Source organism: Lates calcarifer, linkage group LG1 (genome assembly GCF_001640805.2).
Source record: "Lates calcarifer isolate ASB-BC8 linkage group LG1, TLL_Latcal_v3, whole genome shotgun sequence".
Taxonomy (NCBI): domain Eukaryota; kingdom Metazoa; phylum Chordata; class Actinopteri; family Centropomidae; genus Lates; species Lates calcarifer.
The window spans coordinates 18,845,924-18,872,015 of NC_066833.1; the positions used below are offsets into that span (position 1 = coordinate 18,845,924).

General features: G+C 38.6%; 1 protein-coding gene across 1 annotated transcript; it reads right to left on the minus strand.

The window, feature by feature from the left end:
• Nucleotides 1-1,002: 1,002 nt before the first annotated feature.
• On the minus strand, nt 1,003-25,668 carry scn1laa (sodium channel, voltage-gated, type I-like, alpha). The gene is made up of 27 exons (XM_018702315.2): nt 25,345-25,668; nt 21,053-21,369; nt 20,389-20,507; nt 20,116-20,205; nt 19,891-20,019; nt 18,978-19,069; nt 18,126-18,323; nt 17,857-17,920; nt 17,558-17,699; nt 15,870-16,076; nt 15,112-15,381; nt 14,081-14,452; nt 13,257-13,389; nt 12,903-13,141; nt 12,641-12,814; nt 12,174-12,530; nt 11,516-11,989; nt 9,367-9,499; nt 9,102-9,256; nt 8,667-8,840; nt 7,980-8,102; nt 6,224-6,496; nt 6,028-6,084; nt 4,981-5,118; nt 4,710-4,814; nt 4,344-4,614; nt 1,003-4,237 (listed from the first exon to the last, which is right to left on the minus strand). The coding sequence occupies exons 2-27, from the start codon at nt 21,314-21,316 to the stop codon at nt 3,069-3,071; spliced, it is 5,922 nt and encodes a 1,973-aa protein (XP_018557831.1). The 5' UTR covers nt 21,317-21,369; nt 25,345-25,668; the 3' UTR covers nt 1,003-3,068.
• Nucleotides 25,669-26,092: the final 424 nt, after the last annotated feature.

Here is a 26,092-nt window from a genome sequence, read left to right on the forward strand (position 1 = left end):
TCTGACGATTACTCATCAACTTCTTTCAACTCTGATCATGAATCCTTGCCTACCTGATATCTGATAAATAATTACAATCAATTATTATCATGAATTACACTAATTAATAAATAACAACAATACAAATCTTGGACAAAAAAACATTTGTTAATTCTATTATAAAGAAATAAACACACCGGTGTGCTCTGACTTTCATTTATGCATAGCAGGGAGATGAGCCAGTTTTTGACATTAAAATCAGGCTAGGCAAAGCCAGACAGACAGACTCATGCTTATATGTAAAACAAAATACCTCTCTTCATGGATACAATAAAAAGTGTGTGGGATAAGAAAGTAAATTCATCATGGTATCAATCCTAACCCCTCTTGAGTCTTGCCTGCCAATTTGAGATTTGTCATGCATTTATGTCTCTGGTACCCTTTGACCTAGAGACATATACAAACTGGCTGTCTCTGATCCCGCTGTGCTTGGTGAACTTCTCAGTGGTCATTATAAAAAAAAAATACTGTGGACTCACTAGAGCTTATTCAAATAATGCAGACTAAGTTCTAACCAGAAGAAAAAATATTAACAATACAGAGAAAAAGAAAACATTACTTCACACTAGTTATGGATCTGTGCATTCCTGTGAATTAAAGTGTTTGTGCACATCACAGTATATTATGTACAGTATATTATACACATTTAGTTTTTGAACCAGTAAATCACTTCAGACTTCAGGGAATGTAAGCACTTTGCATAGGTAAAAAAGGCATGTGCTGTGCCTGCGCATAACAAAAAGACAAATGAAGCACACAACTGGTGAAAAGCTCAGGCCCAGAACAATGAGGATTAGAAATGATGAAGCTTTGGGTCATTTTAAAGGGGTGGGTTGGGGGGCAACCTGTTGGCAGTTAGGCTTTCTCTAGCTGAATATTTAACACATATATTTACATCTTACATACATAAAGTATAGGGTATTTTGTATAGAATGATAAAGTAAATAAATGTTTTAGGCACACTTGAGGTACATGTAATCTTTATTCTTTTGGCTTTTCACTGAAATGGATTATAGCAGTGTCTTGCATGCAGTTTATTTATGCACTACAAGCATTATGCATATGAATGATGGGAGATGTTAAATTCTGTGTAATCAAAACATTCTTTCATTATGCATAAAGTATAGTGTAAGTATTGAAAGTTTTAATTACATGCAAAATATACTTACATGAATGGAATTATACTTATAACATGGAACAACAGATGTAGTTGTGACACAGTTTCGGGAAGATGTCACGGGTAGAAATGACAAAAGTAAGATAACTAACTGACACTATAAAATATAAACAGAAGTAGGAAACAGCCAAGGGCACATGAGATGTTTGATGCCATGTCCTTGAGGCAGACATTCAGAATATACTAAGCCATCTTTCATCCATATCCATTAGATATTTATCATGATAAAGATTGAGAGGTAAACTGTGTGAAAACAGTTTACAAAGCACACAAAAACATAAAAGATTACCTACCTTTTACCAGTCTCAATTTACAAATAAAAATATGGAAATAAAGAAGAGAACAAAAATGACTTGGACAGCATAATCGTATAACATCTCCAGTAATCAAACACAGGGATTTGTCTTATTAAGAAGAATTACCGTCCAAATGACAGTTCTCATAGACATTTACATTTTTCACCTCATAGCTCCTGCTGGATGAACAGTATATCCCTGTCTGCCCGAATACAGAAGAACATGAAGAATATATTTGGTTTTATATCACAGGTAATAAATAATAATAAAGTTCCATAATTTCATAATCATTATAGAATACACACTGAGGTTCATTATCAAAAACAACTAAGACAGAAAACAGACAAAATGAAGAAAAGGTAGACACATGGAGGACACTTGTATTTTGGAGAAGTCAGGAATTTGAAGTGATGCTGCTGTCCTACAAATAGACAATATTACAAACAATCTCCTCCTTGAGCAAAGTGCCAGAGGTTTGAGGTTAAGCGAGGTAACTTATTACAGGGTCAGTTAAAGTGTGCAAACAACATAAGCCTTTTCTTAAATATCCAGCTTTGAAAGACAAACCGTCAGTTGAGGGCTCTGTTTTTAGCACAGTTTCACGATAAAATTTGTACATAATTAGTAATATTATAAATGGTACATACATAGCACAGAGCAGGCTGAGATGAAGTGTGTGCATAATTTTGATGATTCAACAAAACTGAATGTGCAAAGTATTTCTGCCAAGTGTTACTGCTCTGACACTGATACTGAAACATACTTGCCATACTCAGCTGGATTTGTTTGGACTTTAGGCTAAGATCATCTTTCTGTAATGTGTAAAAAAAAACAGCTATGTCATGACTGCACAGTTCACATCATGAAGCATGATGGACAGGGGTAGAGTCTGATGAAAATAGTACACTCTAACATGCATAATCATGGACAAACATTCATGCAGATCTATATTTAGTGTTAACTGTAGCAACTCTGACACTGTCTCTTGGGTTTGTTGTGTATTGTGTGTGTGTAAGTGCTATCAGTTAGCAAGACTAGCCTTAGAGCAATGTTGCTCATTGTAAAGACAACCCCTGAAGGATCAACCCTTTTGAAGAGTAAAAAAACAGTGTATAAAAAGTAAATTAACCAAACTACAAATTCTTAAAGTAATGACATTAAATTGTTTTTTTCTGCTTGAAGAATAAGTCAGTAAAGTAATACAACAGTGAGTGATATAACAATAATTCAAGACACTGGATAGCAGAACTAGCTGCAGTAGAAGTTAAAGCATTAACTAACGTGTCTTTCAGAACACTTTGAGAAATGTTGCCCATCATCACAATCAAAAGTCATCCTGGCTCCTGAACACAGCCAAAATGGTCCCACTGCAGCCTGAATGAGCAACCTCTCCATTTAGGCACCAACCTAAAGACTCAAGCAAGCATAGTCAGTTTGGCATAGATATCCATACTAAGGAAGGGAGTCCAGCAGATGTCTTAGTCACTTTCAAAGGTTGTAAACATTTTGTCGTTAATTAATTTTGTCATTAATTAAAATGCATTTCCAAGATTATTTTATATATTTTGCTCCGTAACATCTTTGCCCACAACCTCCTTTTCACTTTTGTCTTTTTCATATTTGTTGTTTCCATTTATTGTCACACTGTGACATGACTGTTGAGAGGCAGTTGAAGGTGCTAGTTCACTTTTGTCACTGCTACAATTGAGTTTGTCTGTGACAGCAACCTCTTTGTCAATGAGCGTTTCATTCTTTTGAATGTCAGAGAACTTACTGACTCTTTTTACTGCATACTGTCTATATGCTCTCTGGATGACAGCAGCTGATGTGTCCTCCTGTTTGCGGCGTAGCGTGGTAGTGATGGGTTCATAGGACACTTTGGAGGGATTGGAAGCCATGAAGCGCTCCTCCATCTGCCCCCTTAGGATGTCCATCTCCCCACCCTCACCTAGAACACGTTTTGTGAATGCAAACAGGATGTCCAGGCAGTGAATGCGTTCACCGCTCACCATGGGTAGATCCATGGAGATTAGTTCGAGCTTGTTAGGTTTGGCTATGCGTAATGGTGGGTCCAAAGCATCTGCAAATTCTGACAGCTTATTGTACTCCATGAACTGTGATGCATGAGGATCAAATCTTTCCCACACCTCATAAAACATTTCAAAATCATCCTCACTTAGTGGGTCTGCGCTTTCTTCAGTGGCCACACCAAAGTTTTCCAGGATGACTGCAATGTACATATTCACCACAATCAGGAAACATACGATGATGTAGCTCACAAAGAAGGCAATTCCCACTGCAGGATTTCCACAGTCTCCTTTGACAGAGCTGCCAGGATGCTCTGTGCTACTGGAACATTCATATGCATTTTTGTTGAGAATGGGAGCTAATAGGCCATCCCACCCTGCTGAGGTGGTGATCTGGAACAGACAGATCATGCTGTTGCCAAATGTCTCAAAATTGAAAAGGTCATCTATACCTGCTTCTTTCTTGACGTAAGCAAAGTTTGACATGCCGAAGATGGCGTAGATAAACATCACCAAGAAGAGCAGGAGACCAATGTTGAACAAGGCAGGAAGTGACATCATCAAGGCAAACAAGAGTGTGCGGATTCCTTTAGCACTTTTAATAAGGCGGAGAACGCGGCCAATTCGAGCCAATCGGACGACTCTGAATAAGGTTGGTGAAACAAAGTACTTCTCTATCAGATTTGAGAGAGACATACCTAAGGAGAAAAAGCAGAACACATTAAACAGATTACATACAAAACATGTTTACAAAGAAAAAGAATGATTATGAATATCTGGTGTGCAAACAGAGGAGAGTCATACCAATTATTGACAGAATGACCACGATGAAATCAAATACATTCCAACCATTTGTGAAATAGTAATGGCGAAGCGAGATCATCTTCAATAAGCATTCTCCAGTAAAGATGCAAACGAATCCTACATTAATCCAGAAGAGGACATTCTCCTTTTCCACTGACTGCTCCTCAGTTTCCACCATCATGGTTACCATATTAAGCCATATTAGAACCATTATTACAATATCAAATGCTTGTTTTGTGGTGAAGTCAAAGATGTGTCCTTGAATCTTGTTCTGAAACACACACAAGGCAGAGAAACAAACACTCATTTTAGGTGCTATAAAATGACTCATGCAGATTAGATGCAGTCATGAATAAAATTACATACTGATGGTCTTGGAATAGGTTTTTGTGGTTTCTTTGACCCCAGCTTTTTCATGGCATTGTAGTATTTCTTCTGTTCTTCAGTCATGAAGATGTCTTGACCTCCTAAGTAAAGAGGAAATGTGAGGCATGTTAAATTACAGCAAAAGTGATGAGGATATACAACAGAAAGTGAGAAAATGAAAGTAATGCTTTTAAAAACTGCATTTCTAACGGAATAGATATAGATAGATAAAAATATCAAATGTTGTCAAGAAATCAGATTTGATACTTATCTTTTTCTTTTGTTGATTGAAGTTGTCTATGATGACACCAATAAAGAGATTGAGTGTGAAGAAGGCTCCAAATATGATGAAAACAACAAAATACAGGTACATCTTCAGGTTGCTCTCATACTCAGGTTGTTCTTCTGGCTGTAATAGTGACATAAAGTGGAAATTTCAGTGGCTAAAGTTAAGATTTAGTCAGTCCTGGCTGATTTTACAGGTCCTATAATTCTGGAGGAAGAAAACACTTCTTGAGCAGATGAAAATGTAGTCAATAATAACTGCAACTGCAATCTGATGCTGAACGCAGCACATGTTACTTGGTTGGCTACTTTGATGAGGAGCTAGAGGTGTGGTGTGGTCTGTCACCTGCAACTCTTCACTGTGGCTGTTGCTTGTTGTTTGATTTTTCTCTCAGAAAATGATCAATTCACCAAAAAAAAGAACAAAAAAATATGGGTGCATTTTGCAGTAGGAAAAGTTATGTATGCAGTGCCAACTTAATATAGCTTTCACACTGTAGTAAAAACATATTTAAAAAAAAAATGCTGATCTTAATCTGTCCAGGGTGTACCTTGCCTCTTGCCCAGTGTCAGCTGGGATTTGCAACCCTCAAATGATAAGTGGTATAGATAATAGATGAATGATGTTGATGTTTTGTTATACATATGCCAATGCATCCGCATCTCAAAAAAGAAAAAGCTGATGGTGCTTTGCATTCAGTGTTGGCAGGTTTAGGCCCTCCTCTGCATAACACTGAGAGTGAATTGTGACACCTCTTTGTTTTCTGTTGTGAAATATATCTTGTCATATACAACATACAAGATGTGAATAATATTTCATTTTAAATTATTGTTTAGTTTGTTTTTATTTAGGCATCTTAAATATTCTATGTACTGTATGGAGATATAATTAGAGAATCTAAGTACACTGAATAGCTACTGCTATATGATGAAAATTACTTAACATAACTGAAAGTATTGTGATATTAAGATGCAAAATCTGTAAGAGAGATTATAAACATAGTAAATAGGATTAAGCTGTACATGGGATTACCTTGCTTGGAGAGTCCACAGCAGCATACATGATTTCCATCCAGCCCTTGAATGTAGCCTGTATAGACATAGACAATATCAAAGAATACTGATCTTTCCATCATTGTCAATTTTCTGCCAATACAGCAAATAACATATTAACAAGCTTATAGTTGAACACATTGTACAATTAGCTGACACTTGAGTCAGGTACTTACCACTTGAAGCAGTGCAAGGTAACCCATGCCAACATTGTCAAAGTTGATTTTGACATTCTTCCAGAGAGCACCTGTGTGGTTTAAGGCTTCACACTCGATTTTGTTTTTCACTATTGATCGAAGGTAAGGTACATTCGTTTTGTTCACACAATGGGAGTACTTCCCTGCAAACAAGTTGACTCCCATGATGCTGAAGATGAGCCAGAATATAAGACATACCAGCAGCACATTGAAGATGGAAGGAATGGCTCCCAGCAGGGCATTGACAACCACCTGCACACCAACACACAAACAAAACCCATTTGTACTGCAGGCAGAGACCTCAGCATGTACAACGGATGCACAACACTGTATGCTCTGCTAATGGTAAGAATAGGAAAACACAAGAGTGAATGTTTCATTGCCAACATGCACATCAGCATGAGCTCATCACAACCATGACTAAGACCAAAGCTCTGACACAATGATAACTGCATGGTAAAGCTGGGAAAAGAATTAGGAGAGGAGGCAGGAGATCAATCAAATACAACATACTAAAATCTACTATGTGTGTAAAAGTGATTTTAGTGGGTTACATCTACATTTTGAAGAAACATTGAAACAAAAGACCTTGTAGAGGTAGGAGGACACCACAAAATGTGCTTACTGTAAACAGAAACATAAATAAAACACGAAGAAATCACGTTAAAAAACCCAGCAAACAATATCCAAAATAGTGAAAGTATAATGGAAATTAATTTAGTGCTATTGATGCACATAAGAGGCTGTTCATGCAAATGAGGGAATTCACTGGCTACCACGTGAGGAAAGACCATCATCATAACAGTGCTGTAAATCTAGACCACCACAATATGAAAGCAACTAGTCAATACATTACATTGATTTCAGCAGCTGACAACCCCTCCCCATTCAGTTACATAAGTTATCAACCCCTCTTTAGACCATGCTTGTACTGCACAGTAAATTATTGTAATGGTATGAAACATAACAAAAATATTATTTTACTTTTGTTACAACAAAATGGTGCCACTCAAAGGATATACTGGGACATTGTTATTCACTTTTTTGCTGAGAGTTAGAGGGGTAGACCAATATTACTCTCATATCTGTGAAATATGAAGCTGGAGCCAAGAGATGGTTATCCCTTCTTAACATAAAGAAAAGGAAACAGGACAAAACAGCTGGCACTATCTAAAGGCAACAAAATCCACCCATCAGCCAAATGTAATGATTAACAACTACTCCCTATACAGGAGACTCAATAGTTCATTCAATAGGGATCAGTAAATTGAAATTTTGGACACTTGCTAATCATCATCATATTGCATCATCACTGACAGCAGTCGAGAGGCACAGCCGTAATTTGCATCCATAAAATGTGGAACATTGCATTATGGGATTGTTAGCAGAAAGCAGTGTCCATGTCATTATTACATTACTTTTTTTGTTCCATTGTAAAATGTTTGACAACTTCTTGTTTTCATTCTTCTGCTTTTGTTCATGTTCTTCATGTTTAATGGACAGATACGCATATCCGGCATTACTTGTGTGTAATTAGAGAGTTGTGATGCCATCAACTTTGTCATTAAAGGAATGATAAGGAGAAGAGAGGAATGCTTCATTTACATGCAGCAGTTTTAGGGTATCTCCTGCAGTGTGAGGCTTCAGAGTGCCTGTGCTCTGTACGGGTGCAGTGAGCTGGCACCAGACAGTGCACTGTAACTCTGAGTGAGTGGGGAAATCCAGTGACCCTTACCCTCATGCCCTCGAACCGTGACAAGGCTCTCAGGGGCCTCAAAGCTCGCAAGGTTCTCAGAGACTTGATGGCACCGAGTTCAGAATATCCCATGGCGTTTGCTACCATACTGACCAGGGAGACCTGGAACACATGCACACACAGATGTAAAAGGCCAAAGGACACATTACACTCAATTTAAAGGGAGCATTGTCAGGTACAACAGCATGGATTCTATCAAAGCAACACAATGAAACGTTTGCTGAGCAACAGCAGCCTCTGCAGCCACGGGTGGTAGTTAATTCTGTCAGGCTCCGAGTCTGAGTGGTTAGGTGGTTTTCATGTACAGAAAACAAAGTCTATCAATTGCTTATTGAATGGTGTATATTCCTCATGATTCACAGTTTCTGGAGCCAGAAATGCCACTGTCACTGTAACAAACACACCAGCAAGTCTTTTATTCCCCTGATCTACAGTTTAGAATTTCTGTTGAACTTCCTGTGCCTGATTCTGACAGTTTAAGGCACTGACTATCACTCAGTCACACACTTCCCCCAGAACATCATACCTACTCACCAAAGTTAGGCACCATTACAAGTCAGTGTACCATCAAAATTATTTTGAAGCTGTTATTTTAAGGTAAAATAGTTGCATAATATTGCTTTGAGTAAAAAAAAAAATCTAAGAACTGAAGGAGTTTCAACCTACATCAACAATGAGGAAGTCCAGCCAGCACCAGGCATTTGTGAAGTACTTTGCAAATCCATATGCCACCCACTTCAATAACATCTCCAAAATGAAAATGTAGGTGAAGATTTTGTCAGCAAACTCCAACACTGTTTTAATTGTCTTCCTTTTCTCAATATAGATGTCTTCAAATGCCTGGATGTGAAGAAAATTACAATAAGTAATTACTTGTGAATTTGAATATAAGTAAGTTTACAATGGAAACTTGTCAATCCTATTCAATATCTTGACCTTAACTTGCATGGAATGAGAAATTTTCTACATTTGTACCAAACTATAACAGCAGAAAAGACATTTAAGAACAATCTTCTGCCTGACAAGAGATGCCAGATACAATATGTAAATAGGTGACAGCAGCCAAGTCAGGTGTTCATTTTACATGCCACAGAGACTTACCAGCGCCCCACTGCTAAGCAGGATCATGAAGATGATGAAGCTCTCAAACCAGTTGTGCTCCACTATCCGGAAACAGGTCTTTCTTAGTGTCCACCACACCTTCCACCAGCCCACGTCCACATTTACCTGACAACACTGAAACTTTTGCACACAGCCTGAGACAAAAGGGGATAGTGATTTAGTCATGTGATATGCTGTATCAGATTAACACCAAGGCTGTAGTAGTCCTAGGCTCAGTGGTGGCAGTGGTTGTAGCAGTATTTACCATCAGGAAAGCAGGCATCGGGATCCATAGCTTCTTCTAGTTCGAAGTCTATAGATTCTCCTCTTTCAACACCTGCCATACCATCCACTGTGCTGCCCTCAGAGGAGCTGTACTGGTCATCGTCATCTACATTCTACAGAGGAAGCCGAGTGAAACTAGTCTTAGATGAGCAAATATAACAGAGCAATGACAAAAGTAAGGGGCTGACATGATGAGAACGTGCCTATCCACACATTTCATGCACTCCATATCCTTACACAGTGAAGCCATTTTTACATAAATAGTCAAGACACTTGCACAAAACATGTGTAACTGGTATGTTTTAACTGTGACCAAAAGGGATGCCGCATGTCTTGTTTAATGCTGTTGGATTTCACAAGAATCACTGACATGCATGTAGTTCAAGATCGAATCCAATGTATGATGGCTAAAATAAAGAACATGCATGAATCAGCATTTGCTCTTGCGTGATTTAACAAAACATATCAACAAATAAGAACATGAAAACATGCATGTTTTCTTTCTGCAGAACAGGGTACCCTCATTAGCTTGACAGCAAGAGAGCAGTTGAGTGCTCATAAACAGAGGAGGCAATATGGAGTCCACATTACACTCATCAACTCCATTTTATGTGGGAGAGGAAACCAGATTCTCACAGACAGATATTATGCCAAAGGTAAAGGTGACACTAAGTCACTACTGTGTTTTTGTTTATTTAATTATGTAGTTGCTGTTATTTTTTTAGATATACGGAGACAATGCTGCATTTGTCTTTTTAACTTCCAGATTTTTTTAGCCAGCTGGGGACACACAAAATAGGCACAGTGCTTGTTCTTTAAAATATATTGAAATATATCTAAAACAATACTGGGAATTTGAAGCCTGACAAGTGTTGTACAGTAGCCACATGGTCTCCCCTCTAGCTTGTTGTTGTGTGGCTTTCCACAGGGTGTGTCTCCTAATAGCTGGTAGATGAGAACAGCTTGAATGCCTTCCTGGAGAATGCAGAAACACTGGGTTGTCCTGGGACCAGCTAATGCAGTGCAGGGAATGATGAATGCATGTGACTGTGATATACTGTGATGTGCTTGCGTTGCCCCTCCATCCATACTGTTTCCATCAGAAGTACCTCGCAAAATCAAGAGTAAATTGTAGAAACTGAATATTTCGTTAAGTGTAATTTTGAGTTGACGACAATGACTACAAAAAACAATCTGTTGTCATCATCCAATTATGAATATTATTTTGAAATTAAATACATTCTTGTTGGGGAATCCATTTTGTGGCTTAATTTTTATGATTTGATGTCACAAAGAAAAATCCATTAAAAAATTGAACTTGTTTTAAACCTGAATTAAATGAATACAAAAAAATCTGAAAAGCAAAAAGCAGATGAGTGGTCTGCTAAAAAGGTTACTGGATGGTTTATGTAAATGAGGCAGGCAATATTTGACATGAGTGTAACATGCTGTACTGTAAAGTGTTCTTACAAGTCTCCCTAAAAATTTGAGAGCATCTGTAAAGCAGCAGCAAGCAAGCAGTTACAATGGCACTGCTAAAAGATCCTAACATAAAATACTGCATATAAGCAAAATTACTTAAAGCAGAAACAAAATTGTTACAAAAAATAATCCAAAACATAGATTAATGAGTAAATTACCAACAATAACCTCGCAACAATCATGGACTACATTGCTAGTCGGTGTATTTCTATTTTCTTCTTTCACACTGTGAGCTTTTCTCTAGCACACAACAAACAGCTCCCTAAAGAGCAGGGTTCAGCACCCCAGCACTCAGACTTAAATGGCACATAATGTAATCTGCACACTGGTATTTTCCTGCCTATATGGCCTCTCCTCATTAAGGGGTCATGGTATATGGGATCTTGAAGGGAAATGTCACATTGTATGCTCATACCTCGTTGCCATGGCTAAGTGCTTCAAAGTGACGGAAGTACCGCGACGGAACATCTTACTTCCCTTAACAACAAATGTGTTCGTCAAGAACCACAAACAACACTGAAACCCTTTGTCATCTATCACACATCGTAAACATTACACTGGTTGTGATATGGCTGATATGGCTACCTTGGTTTCAAAGGAACATTTTTTCTAACAGCAACTTGACCAATCCACATGGGTATCCTTACCACATGGCATCCTGCTAGATCTGATGAGGCACTGCTGAAGTCCTCTGTGTTGAGGTTTTCAAAGTCAGACTCTCCCACAGCGATTGGAACGGTAACAGTCAGACTAGGATTGTTGATGAAAGACAAGGAATCATCACTCTTGCTACTGACTATGTACTTGTCTCCATTTTTGTCTACTCCGGTCACATCCCCATTGCTATTGATGGGAAAGTTGATGACATGGCTCGGGACACCATTTGGCCCTAAAGATTTGTGGAGCTCATCCAGAGATTTCTCATCACCCTTCCCTTTCTTCTTCTCCTTGAGACAGACACTGTTGCAGCTGCTTCGAAGCAGGGACTTGGTGAAGGCAATGCCTTTGTGAATCCGTCCGATGGCAATCTGCAAATTGTTCATCTCGCTGTCATCATCAGTCGCTGCCAGGTTGTCAGCACTGAATGAGCTCAGCAGCAGGGCCAGGAACAGGTTCAGCACCTAGCAGATAATGACATTACTTCTGGTGAGACTGTCTTATCTTTCAGCTATTGTACTTTATGATATGAACAAAACACGTAGCTGTAAAACTGCCTCATGGATGGCTATTCTTTACATCTCTCAGCTAAATCTAAGAGTGTGATGTGTTTGACTTATGAATTGACAATAAGAGATGATAATGTACCACAAGGTTTCCAATAACCATGACCATCATGTAGACAATGATGCACATGGTCATCCCAGCCACTTCCATACAGTCCCACATGGTGTCTATCCACTCTCCACAAAGCACTCGGAACACAATGAGGAATGAATGGAAGAAGTCACTCATGTGCCAACGGGGCAGAGTGCAGTCCACAGAGATTTTACACACACAGTCCTTGTAGCTTTTTCCAAACAGTTGCATGCCCACCACAGCAAAGATGAAGACAATAATGGCCAGCACAAGGGTCAGATTGCCCAAAGCCCCCACTGAATTACCAATGATTTTGATCAGTGTGTTAAGAGTGGGCCACGATTTAGCCAACTTGAAAACTCTTAGCTGTAAAAAGAAAAAACAAACAAACAAACAAGTCATTTCACATGTATCTGCACTCAAAATGCCCCTGAACATAGTGGCAATGAGACATACTATATATATTTAAAACTTACCAATCTGAATGATCTCAGAACAGACATGCCAGGGACCTTATCCAAGCAAAGCTCCATCAAGCTTAAACTGACGATGATTCCATCAAAAATATTCCACCCCTCCTGAAAGTAATAGTATGGGTCCAGCGCAATGATCTTGAGGACCATTTCAGCTGTGAAGATGCCAGTGAATACCTTTAGTGAAAAAAACAGAAATACCAACTATTAATAAACACGATATCTATGTTGGAATAATATTTGTAAAAGTCTATAGTCCACTCACCAGATTGCCCACATTCAACATACTGGAGAAACCGTTGCTCATTGGATAATGGTCCATGGCCATAAACATTGTATTGAGCACAATACAGATGGTGATAGTTAGGTCCATGAATGGGTCCATCACAATAAGTTTAACCACTTTCTTGAGCTTAAGCCATGTTGGACAACAGTCCCAGATGAGAAAGGTGTTGGCAAAAGTGTACCAGCAAGGATGACACTTCTGCCTCGACTCTTCAAGCTCTGACGCAGACAAAAACAACAAATAAATATTTCTTATGTAAAAATCACATTTATCTTTTCAATATCCACAATGTAATCAAGATAGGATACTCAGGCCATGGTGTAGAATACTGACCCTCCATCGTGCTGGTTATGACACTAGCTATACTATGGGCTCTCTGTCTGGCCTCTGGGCCCTCAAGGAGGTCCATAAACTCATGGTTTGTATCTCCACCAGCCGATTTGTACTCTGTGTCAGTGGTGTCAGCCTGGAGATAGAGATGATTGTTCAAAAAAAAAAAAAATGTGTTACAGAAAACAACATGTACATTAGCCTCAAACATGAATTAAAGTGTAAGCATTTTTTGTGTTAATAAAAGTCCAAAGCTGAAAAAATAAAAGGAAAGCCCACATTTCTATACCAGATTGACTCCATTAAGAATATCTTACAGTAAAGCTCTACGTGATCGCTATTCACAATGATGGGACCCTGCTTATATGGCCGGAAGCCACAGTTATTCTTGCCAATCATAATGGGTCAGGAAACCGAAGTGCAATGGTAGGAGCTGATTATTTCAAATGTAATGGCTAAATTCATATTACAACTACCAGATAATTGATTTTGGAGCTTCTCTGAATGCATCACCACCAAGAGTTTTCACAGTGACCCCTACTTGCAATTGCATTAGCACATACTTTGGCACAAAACAGTTAAACACAACTGTTCACTGCATAGCCTGCTGGAATGAACAGAACCCAATATCCGCATGGAACATAGAAATCAATTAAAACTTGTCAAGTGTCACTTTGTACACATTTGTAGTTAAAGGGCTGAAATACAGGGGCTGTGTCAGACAGAAAAAAGACAAAGATAAAAGAAAGAATCAGGAATAGGAACAGAACCAATACAACAGAACTATGGGCAAATTAAATAGGACCATTTAGATAACCCTTTCTTACATTGTCTCCAGTGGAGGCCATATCTACCGTCACTTTAGGCAGCAGGAGCCCTACAGGTGAGGATGGGAGAGAATTCCCACCCACCAGAGACACAACCCCATTACAGTCTACAGAGCTGTGCTTGATCCCACTGGGTGGAAGCAGGAGATGTGGCAAGAAGCTGCTCTGGCTTATACTGCTGCTGCGTCGATCAAATCTCCGGGGAAGAAATAAAGAGCCCCTCCGACTCAGGTTGTCCTCAAAAATACTGTTCTCATCATCAGCAAAGTCAGTCTCTGAGCACGCATCCTGCGCTTGGCTTCGGAAACTGAAAAGGCTGGTCCTGCTGTTCCGTCTGGGTGAGAACGGAGGCCCACGAAAACTCAGAAAGGACTGGGGAAGAGAGATATTCTTCAGCAGACACATGATACATGCTGATCATAAAGAGGAAAGAATGGCGATCACAACAAATGAAAAAAAAAAGTGATTTCTGTGGTGAGAAAAAAACTGCAAGATGATGGTGACGATAATGATGATCATGGTCATAGTGATGTCGTGGGCATTGTAAGGAAACGGCAAAATTTAAAAATACATGTTGGTGATGACTGAGAATGGTAGTGATGATGATCATGATGAAGATTAAGATGATGATGATCATAATGACGATAAGCATTGGGAGAAGGAAAACTGTAAAATTATAAAAAGCATCCCGATGATGATTGACAATGACAAGAATATATGAAGTTGATGAAGACAAAGAAGAAGAACAAGATGGTGATAATGGTGGTGATGATGATGATGATGACGACAATACCAATGATGATGATACCGATGATGATGATGAAAAGAAAAAAAAAGAGTTCTGATAGCAGTAAAAGAACCCCTGCATTAAGCTTAACTGCATGACATGAAAGTAATCACAAAATTCTTTAGCAACTCATGAAGGCTGAGGAAAATAAGCAAAAATACATAGTGAATGATGGAACATATACAGTACTGAATAATGTTCTAATATACTGAAAATATACTAAATAATATACTAAAAAACTAACCTGATGTGCAGACGAGCATTTCATGTTGTAGTTGAGCAAATTTGCATTCACAGTGAAGCGGCAGTGAGTCTTCCTTATACTGTCCTGTGACTCTGATTTAGGAATCTTCTCATCTGCCCCTTTGCCCTCCTCCTCCTTTTTCTTTCTTCGCCTGTTGCGTCTCTCTTTGGCACTTTTAGAGCTGAACTTGGAGGTGTCAGAAGAGCTCTCTATACCACCGGCTTTGTCAGTGACCTCCCCAGTTTCAGCAGCAGCTCCACTTGCTACTGCCTAAAGAAGGAAACAGAGGACAACGGGTGTAAAAAATCTGTGATTCTAATTTTGTTTATTGTTTCCTGACAGTCTTGAAGATGTGTTCAAGTGTATATCTGTGCCCATGGAAAAGTTGGGGTTCAGTTTCAACTCAGCTCCGATTCCAGCACACAACATCTTTGTTCATTACTTATTGACAACCAAAGAGGATGGTGGTGAAATCAAATTTATCATGTGTACAAGGACATGTACTATAGAACCTTCATTGTCTCTGATATAATCAAAAAGGTATATATAAACATGATCTTGTAGCTAGCTGAGAGGCAACTACCATAGATGCAATTGTTGTCTTTTCTTAACATGTAGCTTTTTAATTTGCCAAAAAGAGTGTGATATTCATCAAAAGATTTCAGTAAAAGCCACTGAATTTCTGATACTATAGAACAAGATAAACAAGATTGTATTGTGTGAAATAATGACATATATGGGGATGGGTCGCTGTGTACCTGAGCCTCCTCTTGCTGCCGTTTCAGCTGCTCCATCATGGCCTGAAACTCCTCCTCTTTCTCCTTAGCCTCCTTAATGGTGGCCTGGCTCTGCTCCTCATAGGCCATGGCTACTACAGCCAAGATCAAATTGACCAGATAGAAGGAGCCAAGGAATATCACCAGCACAAAAAACATCATGTAGGGCTTCCCAGCTGCCCGCAACGTCTGGAAGGAACACATAAAACACATTAAATTCAGTGACTATCAAATTTTGATAAAAGCTTTGAATATGGTTTTCTATCAAAACCGTTAAAAAAAGTTAAAAAGTAAAAATAACAACTATCACTGCTCCACATCATTGCCAAGAGATAGTGACACAAAAGAGAGCTTGTTGACAGTCCTGAACAGGTAATGCTACCCTATTACACACAGTGCTGAAAAGATTTGCTCATGAGAGCTTTGTTTGCTTTACTTGTTGATATTACAAAGTTAAGTGGGAGCCTATTCATTGCACACCTATTTACCTTTTTAGGGCCATTCACATTGTGTTTGCCTGAGTCACAGAAGGACTCATCTTTGTTCCTTTCAGCCAAGATGCACCTGCACTTCATTCAGGGGTTTGTTTGAACAGGATGTTCAAAATATTCCTGTTAATACCAATATTGTAATGTAAGAATGCTTTGTCTTTGATAGAGCCCCTCCTAAACACAGCAAGCACTGCCTGTTTATGTGTTTTGAGAAGCAGACAATACAGCACCCAGAACCATGCGTGAAGCCAAACATTTCCTCAGCCTGCCATGTTCTTAAAGGGTCACTGAGCAACTAAAATTAATTAATTAAGCAAATTAACACAGCTGTTAAAATGCCAGGGCTTGATATTTCCATGACTCTCATAGTGCCGTTCTGCATTTCACTATTAGCCTACATTACATTTGTTCCTCGTTTTCAATCCTTTAATTTAAGTTAATTAATTTTAATTGACTGACAAAACATATAACACTAGAAAAGTCATTACTCCTGCAGAATATGTGCTTTTGTCCACTATTTTCAAACACTGAGTGGGAATCTCTTGACAGGATTTAATTTGGTTATATTAATTAATTAATGCCATTTAAAAAAGATCATTATCTGTAATTATTGAGGTTATGTTCCTTTGGCCTGTGGACTTCCCCCGATTAGACACATTAACTCCTCTCACTCTCTACAAGCTGCCACTAGAAGACATTTTATGAGATCAACATTTCCATTTTTATGCAGATGACACCTTCCTAAATCCTAAAGCAACAACATTTTGGAAACTGAAATCTTTCAGAGTGGGTATCACAGTCTTTAAGCTTTAAATTGTCATGCAAAAAATCTACTTAGAAATCTAATGAACTGAATCTGACAAAGCATGTTCCTGCTGACAAAAAATGTTTGTTTGTTCTTTTCTTTTAAAACAAGAAATATGTAAGTAAGTAAATAAGTTAAGGTCAGTCTGACCTGTTGTTAAATTTAATTGGATTTGAGTTTTAATTGAACAATGGTAAGGAATGAACTTTTTTGTTGTAGCTTTATTGTAGTTTTATCTTATGTCAAGAATTTAAAAAATTATATTATTGCAGATTGATCAAAAAAGTGTATCAACTGAAAATCGTTAATACATGGACTTGTATATATTATATGCCTAGAAAAGTCCTTTTGGTCTCCCAAACTCCACTGCCTACCTGCTGGTAAAGTTTTTCCCAGTAATCCTGTGTCATCAGTCTAAACAGAGAAAGGAAGGCCCAACCAAATGAGTCAAAGCTGGTGTAACCATAGTCTGGGTTCCTTCCCACTCTGAGGCAAACGTACCCCTCCGGACAATGCCTGCATCAAACAGAGAGTCTGTGAAACTCTGAAGTGGTCACTCTTCTGCATAGTCACACTGTACAATCATGTTTCATGCCAAAGCTGGTGCATCTTACAAGCATTATCTTTTTTCTATATTGTATCCAGCCTTCTAATAGTCAGGGAATAAACTTACCCAGCTTCACTGCCATTTCCACAAAGCAATGGATCTCTGTTGCCTGGAAGGACATAATAATGACCTGGTGGGAAGAGAGGGAAAATCACAGTTTTCCACCTGCAGTGTGGACTATGATTGTTAGCAGTCTCAGCAGTGTTAAGAATATTACTACTCCTAATCACATAACTTAACATTTATTCCTTATATATGTCATATCGTTTATTTTTCCCAAGCTGGATCAACTTGTGATCAACTCAAAGCAGACAAGAGGAAAATCAAATACTCACTCTTATTGAGCGTGTACGCAGTCCACTCCTCGTCTGACATATTTGTGTTTGGAGACAGTACACACTTTTGCCTTAAATGGCCCATAAACAACTGTAACCCTATGAGGGCAAACACGCTTAAGCAGAAGACGGTGAGAATCATCACATCTGAAAGCTTCTTCACCGACTGGAACAATGCACCAACGATGGTCTTCAGGCCTGCCAGATACAGTATAGTATCACTTGTTACCCTGAGTAGTACCATATGCATGGGCAAACAAAACAAAACAGTGCCAATTATTGTCTATAAAGCAAGCCATGAGATGAAGATCTTTCACAATTATGGTATGTCAAGAATAAGGCAGTCAAGAATAGTCTGCTGAGAAGCATCATTGAAAAAAAGAAGAAGAAATAAAATAGAAAAAAAACAAACAAAACAAAAAAAAAAAAAAAGGAGTAGGTTGTTCAAAAGAAATAAGCAAATTGCAGAGATCTCACAGAGTAACTGCAAACTATTTCCATGTAGCTCCTTAGGATGGAAATGCACATTGAATCTTCAGTTTTGCTGCTTAAGATTCCTGATTTCAGTGGCTACAATGTGGCATGAGAGCCAAACTGCCGGATCAAGAAACTGATCCATTAAAAACCCAAAGAGACTCCTATTTCAATTAGCTTTCACCTTGGATGCCCAAGGATGCTGTCCAAATTGCTCACACAACTCTGTGACATATCTGTGAATAGACAGGTGGGGTCATGGAGCATCCCGCATACATGTCATGACAGCTGTAAGAGGAGAAGTAATTGGAGGAGGACAGGAAGCTAAGGTGCAGCATGCAAGAGGCTAACTAACATGTACTCGTTCCTACTGCTTACCTGGGATAACTGAAATAGCTTTGAAAGCTCTCAGCACTCTGAACGTGCGCAGAGCTGAGAAATTCCCCAGGTTTACAAACTCTGTTACGTACCTGCAGGGAACCTTACAATTACTATGGTATATTGACTCAGCAACAGTAAATGTGACATAGGCTTAACACCACGGTCCTACTGTAGACAGATAAAGTACATGATTACATTTCAGTAATACAGTATCAAGTGAAGCAACAGTATGAATTGACAATGAAGCCACTGTGATGAGTATTAAGATATGCATCAGTTCCCATTTGACACAAACTAAAGGATAGATTGGTGATATTTTATATTAATATTGTGACCAAAATCAACAATTAATTAGATTAAATTTAAAAAAAAATCAAATAGATTAGAGAGATCAGAGACTCACTATGAATCCAAATGTGTAATCTGTGACTGAAAATGGTGTCTAGCAAATGCACAACTTACTCCTGTTAAAGAAATGTTTGCTAAAAATGACAAGAAAATTATAAAAAAATAAATATTTAGCCTTTGGAAAAAAATTAAGAAATTCTATATTTGTGAGCCATTTTAAAGACTCACATCTCCAGTATGAACCAATGGGCTTTTGGATGCATGCCACTGACTGGGTAGGGAAACTGGAATATATTGAGAAATGTTCCGATGCATTATTATTTTTGGATTGGTTGAATATAATATAGAAAATATAGGATAACACCAGCACTATGTCGTTTGAGCTAAGTGATGTAAATGTTGATCAAACATGCTGTTGATTTTGCTACCGGAGCTGAAATGAGAAAAACACAGAATGTGTTGGTGCACCTTGAACATGAGCTCTTTACTATGAAACCTTTGAGGCAAAAGATGTAACAACTGTTCAAGTAGTATTCTACCTGAATTAATCAAAAGAACTTACGCCATAACAATGACACAGAAATCCAGCCAGTTCCAGGGATCTCTTAGAAATGTGAACTTTCCTATGCAGAACCCTCGAGCTAAAATTTTAACAAGGGATTCAAAGGTATAGATTGCAGTAAATGTGTACCTGTTGGGAAAAAAAAAATGTATCTGTTACTCTACATGATATATTTGTGATACAGTCTGTATATGTGATTCAGCATGCAATTCCTAGAAAACTCACTCTACATTCTTTGCCCAATCAGGTGGTCTAGACAGTGTCATAAATGCACAGTTGGTGAGGATAGTGCACATGATGACCATGCTGAACAATGTGAAGACAGATGTTAAGGAAGTCATTTACTTTACTGTGGACATAACCCCTTTTTGTGTAACTGAACAAACAGACCTTAGCTTACATTTACAAACAGATATAAGTTAGAAAGCACATGTTTAATGTGAGCTCAACATAAACATCATTCATTCTTCTCAGATTAATATCTTGATGAAAGGATATGAATGTACCAAAATCTTAATTGATATTCTTCTAAGAGGGTTGAAGGGGCTCAGGAGGTACAAGGCAGGAGCGGCGTTGAAGCGGAAGATAAACTTACTTTTGTTCAATACTATGAAAGTCTGAGAGAAAGAGAGATATACATACATTTTATTTCTATTAGACTGACTTGCAATATCCCATTATAGTTTACAAAAATAATAAATGATAATATCATATGGTTACTTACAACTGCTAATCAAAGGGTACTTTAGCCTAATGGCTTACAGAACACATTTAAGTGTATAACTCACTAACCACATTTTGTATATTGATGATTAACCTCATATAGATCATTTTTACTGGCCATGTCTTCCTGTCATCTAAGATTCAAAGCCTCTGGTCAGAGAAAATCACCACAATGATACCAGCTGCATGCAGTGGTAGATGAGAGAATCCTCATTTCGGTAAATCTCTCCTCCAGGAATATTAAACCACAAATAATGCCTGCATATGTAAACAATTAAGATAAAATCAGAATATTGCATAAGAGAGATTTTTCCTCTGTCAAAATCAAACCGTTCTTTATCAAGGTGATATCAGGTAAAATCAGAATTTGATTCCTGATTCTTCTGTAGTCAAGGTCTTTAGACTTCAGGCTCAAGTGTAAAAACCCAGCAGAACCTACTTTCTGATTACAGTAGTAGGGATCCAGGTCCTCCAGCGGTGTCGACACCATGCCCTTTGGGATGTCCCCATACACAAGAGGGAGGTCTTTGCCTGCCTCCAGGTCGCGGCTTGGCTTGAGGTCATTCTCATCATTGCGTTTTTTCTTCTCGCCCTTGGGTCTCTTGGCATTCTCCTCAGCAATCCGTCTCTCAATGGCCTTGAGGGACTCATAACTAAAGGGACGGAAGCTGTCTGGACCCGGTGGTACAAGCAGCTGTGCCATCTTTTCATCCTGCACCTTCAGAGTGAACAGCTAGCCTCCAACATCAGAAAGACCTGAGGGGTCAGAATAGATAAGAAGCTCTGATTAGAGGTTGCCAAATGTTAAAAAAGCTGAATTATATCGTCCTTGTTCCGACATGAAATATTACTGAAAAATGTAACGATTAATGGATAACGATTAAACACTGGATAATCATCTGTTTTTCTTGTGACAAACTACTTGACCTGCTTAAAATGGAGGAGACAAAAGGTGGGTGTGGTTCAGTTCTTTGGTCGGAGATTGTCATCTCAGGAAGTGGCAGGCTATAATGAGCCTAGAGATGGCTGTCATACACATAAATTTCTGCCAGTGGTGGTAAAATTAGATCTAATTATCTGCTCTTCTGTGGGTAAAATTAAGATTTGACATGACAATGATCAATTCCAGGTAAGATTCTTGCTCCTCTCCTCCATCCCTCAAAGTGAAGACTCCACTTTTCCCTCAGAGCCTGAAACAGAGCGCTGGGAGCAAAAGATCCATCCCACTAATAGGTCTGACTGGTATGATGTGTTAGCCAGACCTTTGCAGTATTAAATATGAATGCGCTACAGACTGCACGGCATCTCTCTGGGTGCCCTGCCACTGAGAGCTTTTGCCTGATCTGAATGTAACAGTGTAATAGAATACTTCCACACGTGGTGCTGTGATGCAAGAAATCAATCACAAACACACTCATCAATCAGGTGCCCTCAGCACTCAGTTGTACATGCTTGTGATGTAACTGTAACAACAAAGAGATGTCCAACTACTGGAAAAAAGCTCTGAGTTTTAATACAGTATATCTCTACTTGCATGATGTTCATACCTACAAGAATTTTTTTTTTTTTTACTTAAACAAAGAAAAAAACATTACAAAAACAATAGACACAGTTGAATTGATGCAACATAGCAAGTGCATTAACATTACTTCTGGTTGTCAAAAGATTCCCTTTTTACCTTGGACAGAGAGATGATTGTCTGCACATGTGCATCACTGGACAGAAAGAGGGCCAATGACTGAACTGCTGAGTTAGTCAAATGCGGTGCATGAGCCTTTGCAAACACAAAGAACTGGTAATAAATATTTACACCTGCTGTATGACTCATCTTATGGTCCAATGGTATCAAGCACGTAAAAGAACTTAAGACGAGCAAGACTCCTCAAAATTTAGGTGAGAACCTCTAGACATCAACTTGTAGAATGAAATCAGAAATGTTTGCTGGCAAAAGTGTCATTGTGGACAAGTGGTTATAGACCTGGTGCAAACCATTTGTTTTAGACCAGACAGGATGGTCATGAATTTTAATGTATCTCTGTCTGTCAGAGAATATACTGACACAGCTCCAGCTCCGACACAAACACACTCCGGCAATGAGAAATATGCGTTCTAACATTAATTTTACAAAATAAAAGTGAACAATTTAGGTCTAAAGTTCAGCATAATTTCCAGTCACATTTCACATACTGGTTAATGATTTTATGAAATTATTGAGTTTAAACTGTCTCTGAATGGATTTTAGTCGGTGATGGAACATGCTCAGTTCTTCATGAGTAGAGTAAAAAGTGTAGTCATTTGTTACAATGCACCACATATTGTTTACATAATGTGTGGTGCACTAGATACGGAAGCCCATACCTCTCTCCTACATCAACTCCATTGATAAAGTGCCTCTGATATGTGATGATCTTAAATGAAGTGTAAAAGACAACAGTCACTATATCTGTAGCCTATAACCATTTAGAGGAATACAATATGGTCTTAAAGGACCCGACAAGGTCGGCCCGCAGTGACTAACCTCTAAAGAGGTATGCATCATTCTGTCAATCTGTTCCCAACTTACACACAACTTGAGATATGAACTGCCACTTTGAAGCTTCAAATAGGCCCACTTCAATTTATCTGCAACCTGTCGGCATCATGACCTTGTGCTGACTAACCTAAAATGGATACATTTGTTTCCACCAACTCTCCCTGGAACACAATGTCAACACATTAGTTTGGTATTCGGTGTTCACAATACATTTAACTGTGTCCTGCTGATGAGCTTTAAGTGATGACTGACCTTGGCCTCAGGCCACCCTATTCACCCACAAGTATATTAAACACTCACGCAGTGTCAAAGGGAAGCTCATCTTCAATATTTAATGTACATAACTCGTTTCAAAACTTAATTTCATTGACCTCAAAATGCTTCTTGGTACTTAGATTAAGAAAGAGATGATTTGTGACAGATTGTAGCCCACTGCTTCAGCCTTCCAAATAAAACTAATTGAGCTACTGCAAGGTAAAGCTACTGGTGGTATTGACAAAGGATAAATACAATATTGATATATGGACGGATTTTAATAAGACACAATTCTGCTGGCATTAAATTAAAGCTGCAATGATTAGTTGATTAATCGATCAACTGAAAATTAGTTTGCAACTGTTTTGATAATCAATTTTTGTTGTTCAACGTAAGACATTTGTAATGGACATTTTTCCACAATTTTTTGACTTTTTATAAACCAAACAAGGTGTTAAGCCAGGCATGGTGTTTCTTCAAAAGGACTGCCTCTGCTGACAAAATTTTATCCATTCTGAAATGAAACTGATTATGGTAGCCAGCTGGCTATAAACTGTGACAGCGTCTATGAGCCATCAAAGGAAAGGGAAAGAGAAAAGATCCTTTATAATATAATACAATACACATATTTCCAGATGAATATGGAAAAGTTAGTGGTATATATATCATGTCTGTTCTCTATACAAGCTGTGAAAAGATCCTTTTCTACCATAGTCAAATGTGGTAAAGTTCAGCTTCAGTAAAGCAAATATGAGGATTTATGCTGTCTGAACCAGTCAAATGAAGTTGGTATCAAGTAGGGATCTCTTCTGGGCCAGTATGGACAGGGGGAAAATTACAACAGCCATTACCTCTTTCCATATACAAGGGCGAGTATTGTTCTAAGACTGACTTGGAAATGTGTGAATCTATCCTTTAATTTAGACTGATTTACTCTCAAGTGTAGCTTGAGGTTGTTCTCTCTAACATTTACAGTACAGGTAAAGACTAGCTCGGTTTTGGTCGACCCCCAGCTGTTATGTCGACTAGCCCAGCAGGCCTACAACTACAAACAAACAAAACAATACAAACTAGAATGATTAACGCACGATTGCTGCTTAGTAGGGTGACATCCATTAATCATTAAGATTGAAATAACAGATTCTTGCAACTAATACATATCTGCATGCAGAGTGGTCACACCTCAGTATCTGTGGGCTCCTGAGGGACCAACACACTCACAGCTCTTAAGTGCTCACAACTAATGCTTGCTGCTGTCTCTTACAGACTACAGGACCAGGGATTAGATCTTCCTCATTCAGGGCGTTGGCAAAATAGCCAATGATGAGGAACTGTTCACATAGTTCCCTGAAATACACTTACGTACAAGCTGCCAGGCTACACTGTGTATTACAGTCTGGATAGACAGGAGACAGGACAAAACGATCTCTAATTCTCAGCAATCTAATAATGATGTTGACAATCATACAAGCAGGAAGTCATCTAAGATGGAGTGTGGGCTAATAATTGCTGTCATGCCCACAAACTGTAATATATTATAGCCCATAATTTGCACTCTAGTCTTTACCATATGAACTACTGTTCCGTACAGATATTCCAACACTTTTAACTGTCATAAAACATTAAACAACATGATACAGTGTGATATAGAAACGCTACAGAATATTGTCAAGAGTGAAACCTCTCAGTCACACTTCTTTAGATATAAGGATATTAAATATTTTTCAGAAACATAAAAGAAAAACACATAGACAGATAGATAGATAGATAGATAGATAGATAGATAGATAGATAGATAGATAGATAGATTCTTAGACAAAACTACAAGTTTGTTTTGTCCAACTTCAATGAGTAATTTACAGAAATAAACTTTAAGTCATTTTTCAGTCCGATTTAGTAAACAAAAAGCAGTTAGACAGTTAAACAGATTCTGTTCTACTCACCATCAGTTTTCCATCCTAGACAGATGAACAAAACCTGAGAAAATACCGTGGATGAACTTCAGTGTGGACAAAATGTTACTTAAAATAAATCTGTCCGTCCGTTTATGGGGTTTGACGCTTGTCCCGGGCAACAAATGTCAATTTCCACGATTTCAACAGGAAAACCCTGAGAGGCAAAGGGAGAGAGAGAGAGAGAGAGAGAGAGAGAGAGAGAGAGAGAGAGAGAGAGAGACTGTTCCATCCGCCCCTCTGTGCGGTGGAGTCAGAGGATAGCGCTACTGTGCTTCCGGATGTTGAAAGGTACCAAGTGAGGGCAGAGATGCCAGAATGGCTGTATAGACTCTGTTGTGGTGGACATTACCGTGCGTAATTGTCTGGATGTTGGCAATCTGGCATGTATCAGAAACTAAAAGCTAAAGCCACAACTATGAATCAGACTGAGTTCTGAAACTGGGTGTGTGTGTGTGTGTGTGTGTGTGTGAGAGAGAGAGAGAGAGAGAGTGAGAGAGTGGAAGTGGGTTTTTAAGGAGCATATATTCATTCCAACATCGAATCACATTCATCCATTACGCCAACTTACTGCCTAAATTACCAACAGTCAGTGAGAAAACACACAACTAACAAACTCATCAAACTGCAGCATCAGCAGATTGTCTAGGTATGTCTGTAACACAGCCTCTCTGTTTTGCATGTGAATAATTTGACACCGAGTAAAGTTGGGTGGGTGACTTGCCCATCAGCCAAGACA